This window comes from Danio rerio, chromosome 7, assembly GCF_052040795.2.
Source record: "Danio rerio strain M-AB ecotype USA chromosome 7, GRCz13ab, whole genome shotgun sequence".
NCBI lineage: Eukaryota > Metazoa > Chordata > Actinopteri > Cypriniformes > Danionidae > Danio > Danio rerio.
Window position 1 is genome coordinate 24,294,946 of NC_141027.1, and position 25,405 is coordinate 24,320,350.

The 25,405-nt window shown below is 36.8% G+C and overlaps 1 protein-coding gene across 7 annotated transcripts in view; it reads left to right on the forward strand.

Moving 5' to 3' along the window:
• The window catches only part of svep1 (sushi, von Willebrand factor type A, EGF and pentraxin domain containing 1), a 148,215-nt gene that overhangs the window by 59,235 nt on the left and 63,575 nt on the right, over positions 1 to 25,405 (forward strand). For all 7 annotated transcript variants that reach the window (XR_015494864.1, XM_087259760.1, XM_087259761.1 and 4 more), the window contains 2 exon segments: positions 6,513 to 6,768; positions 9,892 to 10,068. Coding sequence is in view for 5 of the 7 variants with exons in the window: in XM_087259757.1 (XP_087115883.1) it covers positions 6,513 to 6,768; positions 9,892 to 10,068 (433 nt within the window). In the remaining 2 variants the exon portion in view is untranslated.

Below are 25,405 nucleotides of genomic sequence, written 5' to 3' on the forward strand. Positions count from 1 at the left end.
TTGACTCCATTGACTCGAAATTTTGAGTGTATTCAGTTGCAAAAAAATACCAATGTACCAACAATGGGTCTTAACCCACCTCCTTTTCAGACCATCATGCCCATAGGCACACAAATGGATGCAAATGCATTTAGTATTTGAGCAACATGACACAGGACATAAAAATAATATCTGCTCTGGACTAAAAATAGCAAAAAAAAAAAAAAAAAAAACACTTGCATTTACACCAAAATACTATCTGTTTGCATAATTTTGAAACAGTTCTTCCCCTGCCATCACTCCTACACTCAATTGCACAACGTAAAGATGGCAAGACAATCCACTAGATCATATCATTCGCCAAGTTAGAAAACTTAACAGTACTTTATAATAATACAATTCGGAACAAAAAAATGTGTTATATTTAGCATGTTTTCAGATGTGTAGCAAGCAAAACTCGTCAAAATGTGCAATATTTCATGCATGCAGGGATCGCTGGTCTTATTCTTTCACAATTTGTGCTAAAGCGACTGCTTTATGCTTAGTGATTGGCCGGCAAGCTGCAGGAATTACACTTTTTACTAAGCCATATTTGCATGCTATTTCACAGCATATATTCAGAGTAACATAGTAAGCAATAGAGTGTCACAGGCTGTCATTTTTCAGAAATGAACCAATGTGATGTGAATTTAAAAGCAACTTCACCTCAGTAAAGCAGGTTAGGCAGAATAGTGCTATTTACTTATGTTTTGTTGTTAAACTAAATAAAAATGATCATTGATAATCGACATTATCGATGCTGTAAAAGGCCGTTATGAAAAAGAAACTAGTCATATCAATGTTTCGCTGGAAGATTTTGGTGACTGAACAACACTTCTGTACATATAATCCATTCATAAAACAACAAATCTACATAAGCTTTGCATGACTAAAATAGTTTTAAAACAGAACATCACCTGTCTAAAAGAAATCCTTTCTCCAGCATGCAAAACTAATTCCATTATTGATTCAAGATTTTAAGAAAATTTGATTCAGCATTTGTTTTTACTGGTGTAACTGTCTTGAGTGCACATGAACACGCAGTGCACGTGCCCTTGGATCTGCATGAACTGATTTGTTGACAGACAGTTTGGGCTACTTATCAGAATTATGGAAATTGTCGGCCTGACAAATTTTAATTGGATGAACATTTTTTAGAGTTGTGCCTCACGCAGAGTATAAAAATACATATAAACACATTTAGATCATTTACTTTAATCAGTACTATTGGAATATGAAGAGACTTTCAACCAGCACAACAAAAAATGTTTCTGAAGACTATCACCTACTCCTATGAAGTATGGGACCAAACATGATTTCTGTCAAAACACCTTGAAGATTAAAACTGTTTTAAGAGCAGGATATCACAGGCAGATACACACTCTTCCAAAAAGCCTCTGGATATTGTCTTATCACTGACAGCAGAGACTCAGAGGCTGCTGGGGCTCCTTGTCTAATGGCTACAAACATACACACGTTAGTGTTTAGATCACGCTAAGTAAGACTGCCAACATGACACACTGTGGCATGTTCAAAGACATCTGCATGACTTCACAGAATTAACTGCTGCATATTAATCATGCTTGCATAAACACACTCATGCATTCAGGCATCACTGCTTACTGATATAAACAGAATTGGTCACACTTTAAAATAAGGTAGTTCTTATTGACTTCCTTTTTATTTGATTTTCCTGCTCTGGAAATCAGTGATTAGAGGTTTTTAGCTTCCTTCAAAATATCTTCTTTAGTGTTCAACTGAAAAAAACTTATTGTCATTTTTAACCATTTTAGGGTGAGTTAATAGTGAATAAATGTACATTTTTTGGTGAACCTTCCCTTTAACACTAGTTAGTGTATTTGCTGCAATGAACTAAGTACGAATAATACTTGTACAGCATTTATTATTAATAGTTATGCAGCTTCTTCACGAAGGACGTCCGATGTTCTCCAGCCTCCATCGCCTAGACTGCATTTCCACATTGTTAGTTTGGTCAGTGGAGAAATGGTCGTGCCCAACTGAGCCTGGTTTCTCTCAAGGTTTTTTTTTATTTTTTATCTTCACTTTCGTCAATTGGTGAAGTTTGTTCCTTGCCACTGTTACCACTGGCTTGCTGGGTTTGGGACTTGTAGAGCTGCGCATTGATGGGTTTGCTCTTCAGTGTTTGGACCTTCGGTAATAAAAACTAAACCACACTGAACTGAGCTAAACTTAAGCTGCTTTGACACAATCTACATTGTAAAAGCGCTGTAGAAATGAAAAAAGGTTAACATGTTGTAATGCATTATTAATCAATAATAACGTAATTAATGAATTCAAAATAGTCTTTGTTAACATAAACTAATGGAAGCTCATTGTAAAGTGTAACCCTTTTTGCCATACAGCATACTGCCTGGTCCATACTTAAGCTTCTTTTGCTTTTCTAGAGAGGCAAGGCTGTCTGACTGATATTTTGAGTGGTCAACCACAGACTGTTTTATCTTTACATGCTATTTTCAGGTCAGAAATAGTTTAAACCGTGTAAAAAATGGTGTATAAATGTTTCAATCTAAAGCAGAGATGCCCAAACTAGGGCGCATGGGCCAAAGTTGGCCCATGGTAACCTTTGATTCGACCCACCATTTCATCCGAGAAGAGGGAGAGAATGATGAGGATGGTTTCTAGATTGTCTGTTCAAATTTAATGTTACCCTTTGTTTGTTTGTTTTATTGTTATTGTTAAAAGCCAACTGAAAATGTTTCAATTAAAGTGTAAATTAATTAGATTTTGTCTAAATGTACATACTGTCACCAGAAATGCAGAGACTTTGGTGAGCAAATCAAGTCAATCGCAGGTTCTGCTTGACTAGTGTATTCAGCGCTGAACTCCAATGCTATTGTTGAAAATGCTATTGTTTGTTTTTATTGCAATAAGTTATCATTTTAAAATGTATACCACATTAGATGATACAATTTAAAGTAACTTTTTTCCATTTTTTTTTTAATTTTATGGAATAAATTATGAAATTATGAAGTTATTTGATATAACATAGTTTGGTATAAATACCTTCGGCCCACGGCTTTCTGTGATATTTGATTTTTGGCCCTTCATACGAAAAAGTTTGGGCACCCGTGATCTTAAGCATCTAGTAAAATTTCTAATATAATTTCAAACAATCAAATTCCCTCCACATGTTTGCGTGGGTTTCCTCCGGGTGCTCCAGTTTCCCCTACAATCCAAAGGCATGCACTATACGTGAATTGAATAAACTAAATTGGCCTTAGTGTATGAGTGTGAATGCAAGAGTATATGGGTATTTCCAAGTGTTGGGTTGAGGCTGGAAGGGCATCTGCTGCGTAAAACATATGTTGGATAAGTTGGCGGTTTATTCCGCTGTGGCGACCCCAGATTAATAAAGGGACTAAGCTGAAAAGAAAAGGAATGAATGAGAATGAAGTTCCAATGGTGAAATAGAAAGACTACAGCAGATCTTTAAAATTAACAACATTTCGAAAATCAAACAATTGTCAAACCAACAAATAATTTTCAGCGTGTACCGCATAAAAGACTGCCTTGAAAAAAAGACAAAACGATTGTATTAAACGCCAAAAATAGCTGAAAATGTGTTCACTTTGTGATTCAGCCTGTTCAAAGTGCTCATTATATCGGCCTAGTACCTTGTAAACATAACGTTTCTCCAGGCGGCCTGATAAAAACCCCTGTGTTCCTCTTCCTAGAAGTTGCGTAAAGGCAGCAATCAGATCAAAGCTTTGCAAACCGAGAAAATGCTTGCCAGCAACAAACACGAAACGGTCAGTGAACAGACTGTATACTGTCTTTGAGACTGTTTTACAGGTGACCCTCAGTTGCAACAAAGGGCCTTAAACCATCAAAAGGCATAAACCCAAGGGACTATTGCATGTGTTAACTATTAAAATGTAACTAAGAGTGCCTCAAACAGTCGTTTAAGCACCCACAATGTTGTGATTGCCTGAATTACTTGTAAACTGATTTGTCACAAACCTCCTTTAAACACAGCTAATTAGATTAGCCACTAATGCCAGTGATAAACCACCGTGGCTTTGATGGTGGAAAAGATGTATGTGTGTTTGGGCATAAAAAAATAAGTGGGTTTATAATGTCTAGGAGTGAATTAAGTAGTGTGTAATCCAGTGGGTGCAAACACAGTACATGCGGTCGCTAATAAGCATGTCAAATTACCCATCTCGCGGCGTCAGCAGTTGTTTTCTTTCTCCTATTTCTGTGATCTCCAATCGTTGTGTCTACTCTCGTCTAATGATGTGCAGACATGTTTGTGTACCATGACCACCTCTGACTCATATCTAAAACCCCTTATGCCTTTATTGTCTTTGAGTTGCCGCCCCATAAATGCCCACAATCACACCCTGTTTTAGCCTATGGGCCAACTCCCATGAGGCCAGACCACAATGACATCACTGTGGTGACAACCAGCAGCATCTGTATATTTGTGTCTGGGTCTGTGTGTATTAGACAGACGCAGATGCATTGGAGATTCCAGATTTGAGGTGTGTGTTATAGTGTCACTATATGTGTATGTGTGATTGGATGTGTGCAAGTCGGGCTCCGGGCTTTGTAATTTTTGTTCCTGTCTGAGATGCTTGAACTGCAGCCAATTAGACAATAAAGAGCAAAGCTGCTCTGTTTTCATCCAGTCCTTGAATTGGCCTTGTCTGCTGACATTCACAACCCCCTCCCCTCCTTCTGTCTGAAGCAAAGAGACAGTAAATTTGGCTGCATTTAGAGCACCCTAAGAGAAAAATAAAAGATTTTTCCTCAGATTTTCCAACCAAGACTCCTAATTGCATACGTTTAGACATAAAAAGTCCTGTAAACAAATGTTGGCACATGAATGTTAAATGCAACTATGCTTACCAGCAAGATGTTCAGCTATTTGCTGGTTTTGGGATGCCAGTTGGTTTTTTTTCTAAGCATTACTACCGGGAGAGTTCTGGAAATATACAAATGACTGGTTGAGGATTAGTTCATGACATACACACACACACACACACAGAAAAATGTCACTGTACTATTTCATTGAACTTAAAGCTTATTATACCACCAAAAGTGTTCAAAGTGTTCAAAGATAAAATGTTTCTTTGCATGAGAATGCTTGTGATTTGCAAGACTCGTACAGTACAAATTAACTGTGAAGGTATCAAAAGGCACCATGTAAAATTTATACCAATTAATAATTTGTATGAGTTTTATGCAAAAAATAAATAAATAAATAAATAAAAATAAAAATCAAGCATTGGACCATTCATAAATATAGACAAATAATTATTTTTTATATACACTACCTGACAAAAGTCTAGTCGCCTAACCAAGTTTTAGGAACAACAAATAACTTGACTTAGTTGATTATTTGGTATCAGAAGTGGCTTATATAAAAGGAAAATACCTGTTGATTAAGCTTTTTTTTTTAGCAAAATAAAATATGATCATGCCTTGATTTTTAATTATTTAATTAGGACAGTAAGGTCTGACTTTGTTTAGATAAAAGTCTTGTCAGTTAACAGAAATAATGTACAGTATAGAATGTAAAGTCATGGTGCAGTGAAAAAATTTTTTTGGATTGTCTGACTCCCATGAACTTGGAGGGCTGCATCCATATATCTCTGCAATGACTCAAATAACTCATTAATAAAGTCATCTGGAATGGAAAGAAAGCGCTCTTGCGAGATTCACAGAATTTATTAAGATTCTTTGGATTCATCTTCAATGCCTCCTCCATCTTACCCCAGGCATGCTCAATATTGTTCATGTCTGTTGACTGGGCTGGCCAATCTTGTAGCACCTTGACCTTCTTTGCTTTCAGGAACTTTGATGTGGAGTATTAGTAGGAGCACTATCCTGCTGAAGAATTTACCTTCTCCTGTGGTTTGTAATGAAATGGGCAGCACAAATGTCTTGATAGCTTAGGGTGTTGATGTTGCCATCCACTCTGCAGATCTCTCACACGACCCCATACTGAATGTTACCACAAACAACCAAACTTGACTGATTTTTGCGAGAATCTCGGGTCCATGCAGGGTCCAGTAGGTCTTCTGCAGTATTTCTGTTGATTGGGATGCAGTTCAACAGATGATTTATTGGAAAAATCTATCTTCTGCCACTTTTCCAAATGATCAACTTGTTTAACCTTTATAAGACAGTGTAGAGTGGAGACAGATAAAAAAAAAACCTTGTTTGAAAAGCCTAAAATAAATTATGCAATGCATATAAAAACAAAATAAAGCTAATAATCTATATTATATTGAAGACTTATCAGCGGAAAAACAATGAACAGGAAACTGAAATGAATTCCATGCATAATATTGACGTATCACTGAAGTTGCAAGGTACAGTAACTACCAAAAACTATTTATACCTCTTGAAACTATACACAGGGTTGATACTTTTGTATTGTAAAACCATTTGGGGGAACTTCAAATAAAAGTAAAAACTGACATTTTTCTGTCATTAACTCACAGCAAATCCTGAGGCAGTCGCGGGAGAATGCCACGAAGGTGATCTTCCTAATTACTGACGGATACTCTAACGGCGGAGACCCACGACCGGTGGCGGCAGCGCTGAGGGAAAGAGGAGTTGAGATTTACACGCTGGGGATCTGGCAAGGAAACATCCGCGAGCTACACGAAATGGCCTCACAACCCAAAGACCAGCACTGCTTCTTTGTGCACAACTTTGCCGAGTTTGAAGCGTTGGCTCGGCGTGCCCTTCATGAAGGTGATCATTCAGAACACGGACTTTTCATTATGAAGTAGTCAATACAGAGTAAATTAAGCCAGCTTATTTGATGATTCACACTGTTCTAACCTTTTGGACTCCTACATAACGAGTAGTTTAATGAGTAGTCCATAAAATGTATCAATTTTAATTATGAAAGTTAATCATAGTTTTACTTCAAATAATACAAAATTGGTAACACTATTTTGATGGTCCATTTGAGTATTAGTAGACTGTCTGCTTAATATCTGCTGATATTGCTCTTTCAACAGACATTTAACTGACTATAAGAAACTTTGCAAGTACATGTCAACCCTAACCCCAACCCAAACCTTACAGTCTACTTATAATCTAATGAGTATTAGTTGGCATGTCGATGTAATGTAACTTAAATTCAAAAAACGGACCATGAAAATATAGTGTGACCGACAAAATATCCATCCATTAATCTAGTAAACACAAAATAATCATTGATAATTTTATTATATAGGCTTCTAACAATATTTGGACCATATATGTGGTAACCGGGGTTATACAAATAGTAATCAATATTCCAAAAAATCAAACAAACATGGTTACTATACCATTACTATAACAAAACCATTGTTAATTTTTGTAAGGGGCTGTATAAAGCCGAGCCTTATTTAGAAAGTGGTAACACTACACAGTGGAAACCATAATTTCCACAAAAAAATTACTTAGTTCATCATGACACATTAATGTGGTGTCATATTCAGAATGTGAATTAAGCTTTTTTTTACTGTAGGAATAATCACTTTAGTAGCTGTGATGTTTAAACAGAAACTGTGGTTACCATAGTGAATGTTTCTGCAGTGAAATAGAAGGCCAATCCATCTCATTTTTCCTGAGCCTGACAAATATGAGCTCTTGTTAATCCCGGTGTAAAAGAAAACTGGTACGAAAATAATTTAGTGTTATTATTTCCTTTGGCTGCCTTGCTTATAGCAGATACTTCATATCAGAGCTCTACGCTCACAACCGATGAACTCAAATGACCATTTTCTTCACAATGACATCACCCACCTACACGCAACCCAGAGAGGATTAAAACAAAGCTAAATGGATCAATCGTTGGCTTTAGGCAAACTTATCTGTGGCATTGTTTGTTCTCACCCCCTGTTGTGATTCCATGTCGGTCGTATCATTTTCTATGATTGTGCAGACTCCTCCAGCTGCATAGCCATCTGTATATGCCAGCATCTGGAGCAATGCATTTGTTTGTATTTAGCAAGACAAAATGGTCCTGCCAAAGTAAAGGCTTTTATAGTTTATTAGTAATACAGATGATGCCAATATAGAAACACACACACACGCACACACACACTTTTACAAAGCAGCATGGAGTTCAGTTATACTTGTAGAAATAGATGAATTGAATAAATTTCCTTCGGCTGCCTGGTTTATACTTCTGCGTCGAGTGATCTGCGTGACCCACGGTGCATGCCTTGTGCGTTGCCATGCATTTATACTTCTTGCTGTTTGTGTTGCTCTGCAAAAACACTTCCAAAACGCTAGCAGGCAGTAGGTTTTTATGTTCCTCTGTGTCGAGATTCTGGCTCAAACACGCTCATATAGAGGCGGGAACCTGTGGAGGTGCAACAACTTTAATCATAAGGTAAACACAAAACAATTGTTTCCATCTGGAGCTCCTTCACCGGATTCGACATTTGTAAACACTCGCTCCTATGGGTTCGCGTGGCTCTCGGTCCCGTCCACATTCGTCAGCGCTACCAAGCTGACCAATCACGGAACTTGCGATTTGCGTCATTTCGACATGTAGTTAATTTTTTTGAGAGGTGCGCGTTGGCGATGGCCACAGCAAGGGCTATGCAACCACGCGAAGGCTGCGGCTGAGCATACGTGTGCGCTTTAGCCTTTAAGGCTGGTTTATACTTCTGCATCGAGTGATCGTTGTGACCCACGGTGCATGCCTTCCGCGATGCCATGCATTTATAATTCTGTTCGCTGTTTGTGTTGCTCTGCAATAACACTTCCAAAGCGCTAGCTTGCAGTAAGGTATTTATGTTTCTCTGTGTTGAGTTTCTTCGGTGGTGTTTTGTTTTTTCTGAACGCTACCTTAATGTAGAAGTAGCTCAAGCTCGCTCATTTTGAGGCGGGAACCGGCAGACGTGCAACAACTTTAATCACAAGGTAAACACAAAGCATAGTTTCCCTGTAGAGCTCCTTCACAGCACTCGACACCTGTAAACAGTCGCTCCAACGAGTTCGTGTGGCTCTTGGTCCCGCCCACACTTGTCAGCGATACCAAGCTGACCAATCACAGAGCTTGCGTGATGTAATACGCGTGCGCTTGTCAAAGAAAGTATAAATCAGCCTTTTATCAGGGGTCAACACAGCGGAATGAACCAACAACTATTCCAGCATTTGTTTTACGCAGTGGATGCCCTTACAGCAACCACCCAGTACTGGCAAACGTCCATACACTCTTGTATTCACACACTCATACACTTTTATCCAGTTTGTTCACCCAATTCACCTACTGACCTTATTCTCCGCCGACGAGCGGGCGCTGCCGTTTGAATCTTTTTGGCAGGAGACTTCCGGTCTTATTCACTTCCATTCATTTTTAGACATTAAAAACTGCTCGTTTCGCTGTTTAATGTTGCAAACTGAGATTTCCTTGTTATATTATTCTACTTGGTCTGTATAGTCATGCAAACATTTGTTTGTAGAGCAAGTAGTTTTTTTGCCGTTTATTATTCCTTGTCATTTCTCCCATATGCGACTGAAACGGAAGTTCTAAGACAATCGCGAAAACAGGCGCACTTCCGCATTTTAGAATAAGTTCAAAAGTGACACCCATAGTGACATTCACCTCGCATGTCTTTGGATATTGGGCAACCGGAGCACCCAGAGGAAACCTACGCGAACAGGGGGAGAACATGCAAACTCCACACAGAAATGCCAACTGACTCTGTCAGGACTCATACCAGCAACCCTACTTGCTGTGAGGCGACAGTGCTAACCACTGCACCACCGTGCTACCATAGATGAATTATGAGGCCCAAAGAAGTTTTTTTAAGCCAACAAGTTCTTTTACATCAGAGAAAAACTCAAAGTCGATGTCATTTTCTCTTTCAGACCTTCCAAGTGGAAATTATATTCAGGAGGATCTGGCTCAGTGTTCATCGTTGTGTGATGGGGGAAAGGACTGTTGTGACCTGATGGCCAGCTGTAAATGTGGCACACACACAGGACAGTACGACTGTGTGTGTGAGAAAGGATACTACGGAAAAGGACTTCAGCACGAATGCACAGGTAAGAGTCCAGTGAGATTTATAAAAGTCTATTTCATTCCAAAAGCTTTTAAATAAATAGAAGAGGTTCCCACAGACAAGCCGTGCTCATTACTCAGGGATGTTTAAGGCAGAAATGTGAATTGAATGCTAACTTGTCTTTTGAAAAGAAATAAAAGAAGCACTTCCACAGAATATCCATAGAGACAGAGAAAACAGCATACAAATAGATGGGACATTGAAGCGTGATGCCAGAGTGGTGCTTTAGCTCCCATTTTACTTTCATAACAAGTTCATAAACGTGATTTAAATCTTTCACAATCATCTAATTGTGCGCTGCAGTATTCCACAGAATGTGCTATGTCAACACTTTATTTGCAGTTTGCTTAACTTCATCTTAATCTGGCAACGCTCATTTTTTGCCCACCTCATAAAACTGCTTGAAGTAAAAGCAATGCTTCATTTGAATTAAGATCTATTTGCGTTTACATTCATGAAGTGTGGTCCCATTAAAGATATCTTTCATGCTCTGGTTAAAAAAAGACAGTCCTAAAATAATCAAACTGACTAATTAAACTGAGCAATGAGGTGGTAGGAAAGTGTTAGATGTACAAACACGGAGTGAACTGCAGATTTTACGTGATGGAAAGCTAATCTTCCGACAGATGTTATTGTTGCTTGCTTGCTTTCACACTTTATCGCTTTGAAGCAGTATAACTGTGCTTTCCCTCTCTCAACAGAGACACACACTCAGTCCCTCTGAAAAGCCATGTGTAAACACCTTGAAGTCTATTATAAATTTTATTTTAAGCCTTTAATATTAAACAAGCTTCACACAGGAAATGAATCTGGAATTTTGAGAGATATAGTGAAAACTTTTACACATAAATGTTCCTGCTTGAATTGGTTTGTTTTTTCAGTGTTAGAACAACTTAAACAACCCATTTGATGTCAAACTTGCATTTTTGTGAATTAAAATTATGTCTGGACAATTTAAATATTGCTAGTTAGAGGAACTTGAGCTGGATTCATCAAACATTGCTTAAGAAAAAAACGATTTGTTAACTGATTTTCCGTCCATTCATTGATTCATTAATTTGCTCATTCCTCCATTTATTCATTCATTCGCAATTTACAGAGAGGCATTTTTTTAACTCTTTAATTTTCATTAAAAAAAAAAACTAAATACATACATTCAAGACATTCCTTACAAGAAAGAGACGGCCCATATATCAAAATTCCCTTGGAACTCTATCACAGTGAATTTAGATTACTGCAAAACAGAACTCAAAACCCCACCTCTCACCCCACCCATCTAACATTGATCAAATTGTTTGCGGATGGTTCATAAACAATAAAGTAAAAGGCATATTATACATGTATAACATTTGCAATCATAATATGAAACTGGCTGGGACAAAACTTAAAAACTAAAGCAATGTGTACATGGACAATGAGACCAAGAGAGACATTATAAAATAATTATAAGAGAATTATAAAATAAATAATGATATAAAATAAATGAATTAATTAACATACAATAGTCTTGTAAAAGTCTATATGAGTTCAGTCTATCTGCAAAAATAGTATGAATGGTTCCCAAATCTAATCTAATAAACAAAATAAAAGCTTCTACTGCAAGAACTGCCCTCTGATATTAAAAGTCTAATACTAAGATCAGTTTCTAGATTAAAGACATTTTTACAGCACATGAGGCATTTTTACCATGAAAATCTAAAGGATGTAACATATACTTTTACTCTGGTCATACATTATTTTGATGGTCCGTTGTTGAATTTAAGTTACATTGCGTCTGCTTATTCTCATTAGATTATAAGTAGACTGTTAGTTTGGGGTTGGGGTTTCTTATAGTCAGTTAAATGTCTGTTGAAGGAGCAGTAGCAGCAGATAATAAGCAGACATTCTACTAATACTCAAATGGACCATCAAAATAAAGTGTTACCTGTGCTCCTGAAAGCTTCTCTTGTTTTTGTGACAAACACATACTTGTAAGTTCATTAAGATAATGCAGTGTGAGGTATTCTGTATTATAATGTCTTTGTGTGCAAAGAAAATGATTAAGATTTTTCTATCAAAATACCAACTTCTTTTAACAAAGTTATGTTTTCGCTATCAGAAAGTTATATTTTTGTTAGCAGGAAGTTGCCAGGGAAGAGAGGCATATTCAAAGGCGAAAGAATAAGTGGCGAATGCTGAAATGCATGTGATAGAAATACTCAGAACACTTTTGTGTTTTGTAATTTTAATAACATTTTATTAAATACATACATTTAATAAATACAAAAAAATATATATACACACAATTAGAAAAAATGCAGGGTATTATAGTTATATTGCTTTTATTATTTTTTAAATATTATATTTAATTTTGACTGCAAAGCAACACAGAGCAATACAAAAAGGAAGAACAACTGTAAAGGCAAAAAAGAAAAGGCAAAAAAGAAAAAAGACAGAAAAAAAAAGATTTTCGTTCCTCCAGTTTTATACACACTGTAGGTTAGTTTTACACATATATTTCTAGGCCACTGCGTACAGGCAATATGGTGATCTTGTCAAACAATGACAGGGTCATACCTTTAAAATATTAGTTATTAAATTACAAACCAATTCAAAACGGTCAGTTTAAACTGTCAAAATGACTTATTCTCTGTTAAAGTTAAACTAATTTTTAAAGTTCTGTTAAAAATGAAATCTTGCTGTAGTTCACTGAATGGCCACTGGTAAAGCTAACAACACGTTTCTGCATTTTATTTTCTGACTCTTGAAGAAAAATGCTAAAAAAAGATTGTTCCCAAAAATACTTCTGTTTTTTCTTGATCATTTTCTTCTACACTTCTTGTCAATGATATCATTAAATACACAACCTTTAAAAATATAGTGATAAACCTTTTGAAGTCAGCCACAATGACGATAGTGTATGTGTGTGATTATTACTGTAATCTACAGGCACCTCAACAACATGGCCTTTGATCTGCAGGCCCTTCATACAATCAGACATCTTTTGAAAACTTAAGATCTGTGATGGGTTGAAAGTGAGATATAACGAGTGTGCTTTTGGCATTTATCTATAATCGCCATAGTTTGCCAGATTCATAATAATAATTGACAAGTCAGTGGCTGATTTTTGTCTATCTCTATATGTCTCCTTTGTGGTATTTATTTTGGATGTGATAACAGCCATAAACTCACTGCTGTGAATCGCAAAGAGATGTTGTCAAGGCAGTAGCATTCCTCACATTAATTTCTGTCTGACTGTTAATTAGCAGCAGAATGCTTTAATTAAAGACAGAATAGAAAGTCTTGGTGGGCCAGAAAGGGGTTGGCTCTCTCTATGGAAGCCACCGGAAAAACAAAATGATGGCCAGGGTTTTTTGGTTGGAGGATTGTTTTAATAATGAATGCAGTAGATCATGTCATAAAGAGCAGATGGACAAAAAGCTGACCCTGGTAAGGTCATGATTTAAAATGGCAAATATCAGCAGTTGAATGTGTTGTTTTGCTTCTGTGCGGAGAAAAGTTACAGCCTGGATCAAATGTGTTCCCACAGGTCAAGTTTTAATCTTTTGTTGATCTGTAGAGATTTCAAAAAAATGTACCAATGGAGTTTACTGGAAAGCTTGAAACATACTGAACAGAGCTTAGTAACAAAAAACTAAAGGCCATTTCATTCGATCTGACCTCTTGCCATCATTTTTCAAAAGTAAAACACGGGGCGACGTGGATGAACGAGTATAAAGAAAAGATGAATGACGCCGTTTGGGAAGATGTGTTGTGTTTTGTTTGATTTAGCATTCCAGCGGTGCTATAATGACCTGACATTTTATCCGGTGTCACATTCTGGGTTAATCTCATACATCACCATAGATGCGGACACATAATGCATCTCAGCTGGTGTGCGACAGGGACCGGTTGTCAAAGGTCAAGGGTAGCAAAGGGAAAAGACGCTGTTTTATTTCCTCAAATCGGGGCTCGTAAATATTTACCTTCAGCAGAACGCCCTAGATTCCACATGCGAGCCCCTAGACAAACATAAATCTATCCAAGGAAAAACTCACAGAAAAGAGGAAAGTCGAAGGAATCTGGGAGATGTTGGCTTGGTAATGAGTGAGGAAATGTTGCAATCGTGTTTTTTCTTTGTGTGTGTGTGTGTTTGACCTTCTTCTGCTCCCTCTGTGTCTGTCTCTCACCTCTTTTTTTCTCGCCTGGAACCCTGTGAGTAAAAAACACCCCCCATATTGTCTCAAGAGGCAATAAAAATGTACTCTGGCTAGGTTTAGGTTTAGTTGCGTATAATTGTCAATGCTTTTGTGCACGTGTGACGGCTCGCAATAACATGCATTTGGTTTTAAATCAAGAGACGCTTTGGTGGTTATGATATATTAGATGGTAAGATTGGAGGGCTGCAGTTAGAGTGAAGACATTCGTCAGACATGGTGACAGGCAGACTTCCAGTAAACAACTCTACAGTCTAATACCTCTCCAAGTCTGAAACCCAATATGTATCCAACTTTTGATTCTAGTATTTTCTTAAGCACAATCCTCCCAGCTCGGCAGACTTAAACAGCTGTAGACATCTTCGTATTTAGTCTTGGGACGTGTCCCTTTATGTAGACTAATTGGACTGCAGTCAAGTAATCAGTCTAATTTCAGATGGTTGCTGTGGCTGTAATAAGTATCGTTCAACAGTTTGGGAATGTAATATTTAAAATGATAAAACATTAAAGCAAAAATATATATGAAGTATATTTAATATATAAAAAGTATATAAAATGCTATCTATAGTCAGCTAAACTGGTTCAAAACCTTTCATCAAAGTTGTCCTAAAACTACAGAATAACACCAGTCTTGTTTTTGTACAATTTTGGAAAACTATTTTGATCAACTTCAAATATAAACAGAAATAATTTTGAAAAAATGGTGCATGATTGTTGGGGTGTCTGGTGTACACACACTCAGCGAGTATGTTTACATGGACAACAATAATCCGATTATATTATGATTAAGACAATACTCTGATTAAGAGTTTATCATGTAAACAGCGATTTTTGATTACCTTATCTGACTAAAGTCATAATTGAACTAAAAAGTAATCAAATTAAGACTTGCAGTGTATGCTGATTTTAGTCGCACTATTAAAAACACCTTTGTGTAGGATTTTCGCTGCATTTTGCGACAGGATAGTCTATACATACATGGCTGTTTGACACTATTCTCTACACCTACCGAGTCAGTGAAGGACCACAGACGGCCATACTCCATACGGCGTATGGTATCAAATTCTATAACAACAACACTCTTTCTGCAGTTCATACTCACATCCAATATCTTCTTTGTCACGGGGCATGCATGAAATTTACCTGAATGAAAGTGAAAGTGCCAAACTGCAGATAAAGTCGACAAATTAAAAATGAAAGACCCAGAATTACATGAAACTCCAGAGAAAATTTGGATATTGTGGTGATACAGTGACATTAATCGAATTATGTGCTATAACATGTAAAAAGGGATCATGAAAGGAACATTCAAAAAGCAACTCATGTAAACACCTTAATCATATTATTGTCAGATTTAGGCAAATAATTTGATTTCTGATGTCCATGTAAACACATTCACTGATTTAAACAGATCACATTGTGCCACTTGTGTCTACATAATGCACTAAAAATCACATTTGTTTACATGACTCTTGTCAGTAATACCACATTTTAAGCCACAAGTGATGATACCACAAGTTTAAAATGTTTAGCAATTCTCTACTGTAAAATAGCAGTTTGATATGAAATGTTAAAACCAATGCACCAGACTGGAATTTTCACTCTAAAATGTATCCTAAATTTTTTTTTACCCATCAGATGCAACCAACACTGTATTTGAATGGTTCTGAGGTTGGGGTTAGGGATTAGGTAGGTTAGGACGATATTACAGATTCATATCACACTACTACTCCACTTAAAATTTATGCTGGTAGCAAAATCTGATGGGTAGCATATTGCGTCATCAAAAAACACTTTTTGAATGGGAGGTAAAAATTGACAACATCAGTAAGCTTGCCTACTTTAATTTGATTAGCTTTCTCATTCTTATGGTTGCGGTGCTACCCATATATTGATTTATTTGTGGCAGCCCATCATAACATTTAAACTTACTGCCACAAATACATTTTCCAAAAGGCTTTGACTGTTTAATAAGCATAAGCATTGTATGTTTCAAAACCGAAATACAGAAGGTTTGTCTGCCTTCAGAAAATTTTATTACAGTTATTACAGTATAGTATATACTGTATATATATATATATATATATATATATATATATATATATATATATATATATATGCAACCACACTTAGTCTGTGGGAAGCACTGCAGTGGTAAGTGCTGTTATACCAGACCAGCCAAAAAATTTAACTTTTAAAACTTCTGTCATCTTAATAACAGAGAGTTCTGTCCAGAGTCCAGAGATTTAGCATGACAGAACACTGTGTAACAAAGCGAACAGTTTAGCCACTTGTAATTATTTGAGGCACTTATCCACCTTCTGTCTATGATGGTTACAGCCCTGTTTTATAGTGGTAATGTGACCACTGAGCTGTAATGCTAATTTTGAGGATGCATGTCATAGTTTAGTCGGCTTTACTGATACCTTTTTGACCTTCAACTTAGAATTTACTTGTTTTTTCCACTCTCTCTCTCTCTTTTTGTATCTCTGATCGCTTCAAACCACACACACCAGTTACTAGGTGAACTTCCCTTTTTTAAAATTCAAAGGTGAAAAGATCAGTTCTCTCCCAGGCCTCATTGTTTTCCACCTCATTTTTCATGCCTCATCACTCTTTCACCATTCTAACCTGCAAGCCACATGGACATGTTTCTTCTTTTATCTCAAATGTTCTTTTCTCACCCTCTCTCCTTATCATTTTTTCCATTTTCCTTTCACAGAAAAAATTCCCCACACTGGTTTCCTACCTGCCTCAATATCTTAGAGCCAGCAATGAAGTCAGAAGAGACGCCGTAATGCATGTTTGGCTTTAGGGACCTTTTATTTCTGCTGCAGTGCAGAGCCAATCTGGGCTTCAGCAAACAATCTGGAAAAAGGTTTTGGTGTAGTTTTATCTTTCCAAGGACTCTATGAAGTGTGAAACTAATCACTCAGACCCCAACCATTTTTTTACTGTTTACAGAGAATGTTATATTAGTTGTGCTTGCCAACTATTTTCATTACTTTCATGGTTTGATTGATTTTTCCTGTAACTCGGTTTTGCATGAAGTCATTTTTTTTTAAACAAACCTTGATTGGACTGCTTTATCAGTGTGGGTTATTAAATGCTGCACTGCTCTTGGCATTATTTGATTAACTGCTCTGTGTCGTATATATTGGTAATGCAGGTGTAAATGGAGTGGGGTTGGTGGTGTTGTGATTGTTTTGGTGGATTTGTAGTTTGGTATATTCAGATCAAATATGGCCCTCATTCAAGTCATTTGTTAGTGTTTACCCACTTTGTTGTTTATTGGTGCTTAGAAAGGGATAACACACATTTATTAACTTATTGGCATATCAAGCATGTCCATTGCACAGATGATTTGGCCTAATACGCTAAATTTTGATATATAATGTGACGAGTTGGATGGAGTATGCATTAAAGTCTGTGTAAAATTAAAACGGTAAATATAAAAAAATGCTTAAACACTTTAGGTGAACAATAAATCTGGTCATCCACTCTTCAAAAAATGTTTTGTAATCTTCAATCAAAGTCTGACAAATAGCTTCGGTGTTTGGAATGGGGGTCCTTTTCTGTTGACATCAGTTTGATGACTTCAGTCACAATATTCCTTACTATGCCCTTCTTACTGTTAGTTTGCTGAGGGAATTATATGCAAAATAAAGTCCCCAACCCCACCCTCAATATTCTGGGCTGTATTTTAATGATCTAAGCACAAAGTCTAAAGCACATGGCACAAAAGCATTTCAATCAAAAGTGGATCCGAATCCACTTTTGCTGTTTTAAGGACGGAAAAATATGCTTTGCACCCAGCGCATGGTCTAACAGTGTTGTGCATATTCTATTAATGGTTTATGGATGTGTTTTGAGCATATTTTGCATTAAACCAATCAGAGTTTCATCTCCTATTCCCTTTAAGAGTCAATTGCGTCATGCCATTGCGAGTTGGCTATTAAAGGGCAGACTTTGTAATTGAAAAAACTGAACACTTCACTAGCAAGAAAACAGTTTAACAGACCTTCTGCAGCCAGAATAAAGAACTAGGCTCCACCAATTGGCCTCTTTTACTTTCTCTTTGCTTTACTTTTACTCAACTTTACTCCCTTACTTTCATGAATAAGGAAACGGTGTTGTACACACTCCACTGAAGACATCCATTAACCTGCATATTTAATTTGGTTTGTTAACTACAAAGATTTGTTTCAAAACTATTTCTAAATTCAATTTCCAGCAAACGAATAAATGAACAATAATAACAAAGAGTTATATCCAAACACACATCCTATTATTATACCCCATATGATGATGCAAATGGCTACAAAACCCGACAGGTGGACAAATCTAAACTTGTTTTAATTCAAATATAAACATGCATATAATAAATAATACTGCTAATTATAATAACATTATACACTTACAAATTGTCAAGAATGAAGTGAAAAAACCCCGAGGTAATATAGGCATGGAGGTCGTTTTTATATTTTTGCAGAAAATATAAATTTTTGTAAATTTTAATCCTTGAATTCTTTTCATATGTAGAGATATTTGTGTATTGTTGTACATCCTGTGTGTATTAAGCAACGTGTAAGGGTTTGGACCCACATAGGCACATAACTAACGTGCTCTGCGCTGGACTTTAGACCAGCTATCAGTTGGTCAGTGGTGCAGTCTATTTCAGTTCCTCAAAATAGCAATGCACCAACAATGCACCTTAACACACCTCCTTTTTTTAGACTGGCAAAGATGATTTTTTAGACTGGCATGCCCATGCGTCCACAAATCGCACCAAACACATCCTGCGACTTATTGCGCTGGGTGTATGATAAGGCCCTCTGTTTCAACAACTTCCAGTCCACAACGACATTCTACTGTTTTTGTATTCTTTATTTGCACTGTATTTGGATTTGTGATTGCATGCATGGTATAATAAATATAGAACATATGAATTGAACATCTATTGAAATCTTACAAAAAATACATAAAATACTTCTAATGGAAATAGTCAGAAAACTATCTGGATTTCCTTTTCCAGATTAAGGCCGATAGTTGCTTAATTCTTTGTGTGCTGTTTTCTAGGACGTCTTGGCCAAAAATATCCCAAGGGACATGAAGATTAAAGTCAAGTGGGTTCACCTCTATTTTTTTTATAACTACACCAAATTACAGTGAAGATTTTAGTTTGTTCTGGGAAGACAGGCATGTGGAGGTTTCGAAGGTCTCTTGGTTATTGAGACATTGCGTTGTTATTCTGACCTTATGTCCGTTTTTCACTTTCAGTGGCAATGAGTAATAGTTAGATATTTGAAGTGACTGCCGGTCTGAGGTCAGCGGCTGCATTCTGGAAAAGCTTAATGCCTCAGTGACAAATTAAGAATTCCTCAGCCTGCCACTGTGTGGTAAACTGTGTTGATTAATGCCTTTGGAAAAAAGGAGGCAAGTTTATAGGTTGTAGAAACTGTGTGATCTTATAAAGAAACTGTTACTTTGGGTCATAAATAGACACTCGTGCATACAAGGGGTGTGTGCATGACCATAAATTCACTTGTTAGGAATCATGCGTGTGTGTGTTGACTGTAAACTGGCTGCAATTAGAGCCTCCAGCAGGTGGGGTGACAAATGGGATCTTGTGAAAAGAGTAGCTGAACCTAACGAACCTTGCAAACATTCCTCCCCCATTTTCTATTTCTCTCTCTTTAATTTTTTTTACTTATTTCCCCCATTTTCCTTGCCAATTACAGAGTAGCTCACTGTGTCAGTCCAGTTATAAAAACAGATTTACAGAATGTGAGTTGTGTAAAACAACTACCCCACGCTGGCACGAACAGTCTTATTTAATTTTGCGCTGGTTCTGTTATTGAAAATGACCTGCGAGTCTCACACCGGATCAGGATGCTGTAATGGTTTCTCTGCCCGCTATTTCTCCTTCACTGCCATTAAAAATCCCATTGGAAGTGTTTTACGACACCTGCTCCGTCTTTAAAGACTTACTCTGTAATGACAATCCTATATTTTTCTCTCTTTATGTCCTATTACTTTGTTTTCTGTCATTTTTACTGTTTCTAACCTCCTCCCAACAGCTGTCGTGTCATTATTTCCTGCCTCTCCCTCGAGGAGTGACCTTTTAGTTTGAGTTTATCAATTGTATCTGTGTGTGTGTGTGTGTGTGTGTGTGTGTGTGTGTGTGTGTGTGTGTGTGTGTGTGTGTGTGTGTGTGTGTGTGTGTGTGTGTGTGTGTGTGTGTGTGTGTGTGCGCGTGCGTGTGTGTGTTTATTTAAAAAGAGATTAAGAATGAAATGACTGTTATATATATATGACAGATTCATCCTGTCCTCCTTCATTTCTGTCCATCAGAGCTTGTGTTTCAGAAGCCCCTCGTTGAACCCTCTGTAAAGACTATGCTGTCATTCACTGCAGACATGGTTCTTTACTTCCAAACCTCACTCCCTTTGCCACAGGATTACTCACAACAGATACCTTATAAAGAGGAAGTGATGGAACAATCGTAGAAAAAAGTAATAGGAGAAATTTCAAAGCTTTGTTTAGCAGCCTTTGGTCATTCTGTGTCATGCCATCTAATATTCAAACATACTCCATCAAGCTTAAAAAAAGCTATTTTCTAGCTTGGTGGAGTTTATTTGAATATTAGATGGCAAAACAGAATGAGCAACACAGTGGCTCAATGGATAGCACAATCAACTCACAGCAAGAAGGTCGCTGGTTTGAGCCTTGGCTGGGTCAGTTGGCAGTTCTGTGTGGAGTTTGCATGTTCTCCCTGTCCTCTGGATGCTCTGGTTGCCCCCACAAGTCCAAAGACATGTGCTATAGGTAAATTAAATAAACTAAATTGTCTGTAATGTATGGGTGTTTCCTAGTGTTGGGTTTTGGCTGGAAGGGCATCCGCTGCGTAAAACATATGCTGGATAATTTGGAGGTTCATTCCACTGTGGCGACTAAACTGAAAATAAAAAGAATGAATGAATAACAGAGAATGACTGTTTCGACTAAATGATTACAGAAGAACTAATTTAATAAAATATGGCAAGAGATGAATAGAGCAACTGCACAATATATCGTAAAACTATTGTTATCGTGATAATATAATATATGAAATGTGATATGGACTTAGTATCTGTGACGTCATCCATGGGTTTCTGAAGAGCGCCAATGAAGCTACAAGTAGGCATGGCCAACCATCGGCATTTTGTTTGTGCGTTATCGCACCAACAGGGTGTAACCAAAAAAGGCCAAAGAAGCAAAGGGTGAGCGGAGCTACCTGCTAAAATTTTGCTTAGATGGGGTTTTCTTTGGGAGAAACGCCTGTGACTTGTTTTTGTTCTGACCACATGTGCTTGTTTGTACTCTATATCAATAAAGTGTTTAGACTTTTAAAAAACACTGTTGTAATGCATTTAGCCACTAAGCATTGTTCTTATGACATTTTTCTACAGGAGAAAAAAGCTAATCACTTCCAAATGTTTTAAATGTAGTCTGTGTTAGTAAATGCAAGGCTTATTATGAAATCCTAGCATAACACTGTTTAATGTTTTAAGATGGCTGTTCTATAGCCTACAGCTAATCAATCTGAAGGTTTTTGGAGTGCAGTACAGTTGTAAAAAATTATAACTGATAAATAAGTTATCTTAAAACAAATGTATTTATAGATAAAAGTATATAAGAATTTCACTCTCCTGGGAAATGGAGGCCACGTGAATGGTTTGTGAGCACAATTAAATGCACACTGCATGCCATATCATCTGATAATTTTAAAATTGGAAATAATTCCATAAGGCAATTGACTGTGTAAAGCCACATCAAACAAAACAAAAATAGGATGTATATGCCGAGTTCAGCGGCTAATCAGCCGGAATCAGCTGAGAATCAGCCTAAGCAGGTGAACTGATGTGAAATGTAGGTGGAGCTAATCCATATCACTAAACCCTTTGATCCGTGCCACAGAATAATGCAGCATAAAATTATTGATCTTAATTACTCAATAATCAAACAACAAATAAATAAAGGTTAAAATCACAAATGACTGCAACAACATGTGCATGACTGCATGAATTATTATTCCTTTAAAAAAAACTGTCAAATATTGCGCATGTCTATTATTATACACAAATTATACTAAAGTTGGTACCTTAAAATAGTGCATGTTTGTAACTAAAAAGTCCATATTAATACAAGTTCTCTTTGAACCCCTTGGGGAGAACTACTCTGTGACAGTCTATGTACTTTTATTTTTAGAGTGCAGATTGCATATGTTTTTTTAAGTACATATTTTTAAAACTAATATATATATATATATATATATATATATATATATATATATATATATATATATATATATATATATATATATATATACACTATTTCTTAAGTGTAAAAAAACTATTCTGTAAGAAAATAGCTGCATTTGGTACATGCTTTCAGTATTACCTTTGCTTGAAATGACACAATCTAATTCTGTTTATATGGAATAAGCCTGCTCCTGAGCACGTTTGAGAACTGTTGAACAGAACTGTTGCAATGACAACAACTCTCGGATGAGTTTTAAAGAACGAAATGATCCTGGATCATGTCAAATTGTCAATAACCAAATCCAGCTAATTGATTAATCCACATACGAAGAACAGACCCCATAAAAAGGTCATTCTAATCCAGAATGCAGATCTGTGCAGAGATGGAAAGCTGGAAATCTTTTGTCTCATTTCCACTAAGCATAACAATTGCATTTGAGGTTGACCTCATGTTCAAATCCAGAACAAAGGGAAGGGATGAGATCCATATAAACATGCAGAATGACATTTTTGTGGCTGAAAAAAGGAGAATGTGGTGAACCGATGGTAGCTTGAATGGTGATGTCATGTAGAAGGGTTATTTCCAATAGTTTATAAGGTGCGTCTGTTGAATCCTGTGGTTTGTAGATGAGAAATACTGTTTAGTATTGTAATTTTATGTTAAACTTGCACAGGCAGATAAATACATTTTCTCTTCTATCTCTTTTTCAAAAGCTGCTTTTGGGTAGTGTGAGTACTGTCCTGATTTTAGAGAATGTTTGTTTTGAAGTATCTTTTACAAGAAGCTCAACATGGCGTGATTAAGTTGTTTATTCTCTATGCCACTGAAAGCAGACAGGACTGAAATTGTTTGGTACAATTCTAGTTGGTCCTGTGATGTGGTTTCAACTCTAGAATTAGCCAGTGTCTGCACTTTCTTTGATTCCCAGACATCTTTGTCCATGTTTTAGACATGTTGAATTTGGATAAATGTCATTCATATGTGCTAGATTCATTTGTCTTTAGTTTTGTTTATAGTTTTGTCTATTTTGTCTAGCATTATTCAAAATGCTACGGTTTAGGCTACACAAAATTGTCATATTCTGGAAATACATGTTACTTCGACATTTACAACTTCACCAGACATTCAAAATAAACCAATCTTCCACAATTACTCAATTGTTTGACATGCTAAAGACATGTTAGCATTGTAAACATCCTCCTTCCCCCAGTTCACTCTCTCCTTTTACTCACATCCTTTCTTGGTCAATAAGTTCTTGTCCATATGTTGGGTTGTTGGGTCTCTATTCCTCTCTCTTTCATTGTTTCCGGATAGATGAATGCTTTTTAACTCATCACCTCAGGCTTTTGAATTATGCAGCAGGAAAACAGCTATTCAAATGTTTTAGACTTTGAAGTATGAAATATGAAATTGCCATTATAAAACTGTAAAAAAAAAAAAAAAAAAGCTAAAGTTTGTGCCACATGATTATCAAAGGCTAGCTTATCCTGTCACAACCTGACGCACAACAGAGCTAAACGTTCCACCTCAAACACATGCAAGCGTTCTAATGTTAGCTGTTGACTTTGGAATGGTTTAAAAGGCATTTGTCAAGGCCCTGTGGGAATGTTATAACATTTACACGTATCATTTACATTACGTTTATGCATTTAGGTTTTATTTGAAGTGACTAACAATAGAGGAGCATAAGTCGTTGGTTACAGGGCTAATAAGATACCCTGTAAAAAATTTATGACAAAAAGTTAAGACAACAAATCTTTTTCTGTTATATTAGCTTGTTTAAATATGTTAATCAGGTTGCAACTAAATTTTCTATTAAATTCCAGCACACTGCTTGACTGTACATGGGAGACACTAGTGAGCCAATTGGCATTCACTTGCTCATTTCTACTTCCGCTCTGTTCAAACTGGGTGCAGCATGTTTTTTTTCACACAACAAGGTTTCATGTGTCCCCTATACACGTCAAAAGTGTGATTCAATTAGAAAACATAAACAGTGCAGACTTGATTTTGTAAAGTGTGACGTGGTTGACATGCCGGTGTCCTGCAGAATTTTACTCCAACCTAATTTAACGCACCTGCCAGGAAGATTCTAGTATACCCAGTTAGAGCTTGATTTACTGGTTCAGGTGTGTCTAATTAGGGTTGGAGCTAAACTCTGCTGTAGCTTACTTGCCCACCAGGAGTTTGGGCACCACTGGTGTAACTCATCCTTTAAAGGAAACCTCTTTTGCAAAAATCACTTTTATAAGAGGTTTAAACAAAGTTGTGGGGCAACAATGTGTGAATATAGTCCGCCTCTTATGGTAAACATTAATAAATTAAATTATTTTATAATCACACTTTATAAAAACAGTCTGCAGAAATACAGGGGTTGATATTCTCCAGAGATTGTATGTGTCATCAGAGGGGGAAAGCGGATTCGTTTAGACACACCTGGGCTAGCTAATCAAACTCTTACTAGGCTTTCTAGAAACATCCTTGCAGAGGTGTTGGCAAGTTCGAGCTAAAATCTGCAGGACACTGGACCTCCAGGAGCGAGTTTGAGAACCCCTTCCCTTTACATTAACACATCTCCCATTTACTGCCTGCATTGACTGCACAGGAATTGAATGCATGGTGTTCTGAACAATTAGGCTAAGCATTAACTCTGAGTCTGAGGAAAATGATATTCACTCTTGTGGTTAATTGAGAGACACCAATGTGAAACAGTTGAACACTGTCTTCATTTATTCAGTTTCATGACTCTTTAACCTGAAGCTCTGCACAATTTTGTACATTGTGTTTTTTTGATGTCGTAGTTGTTTGCTTGGTTGATTT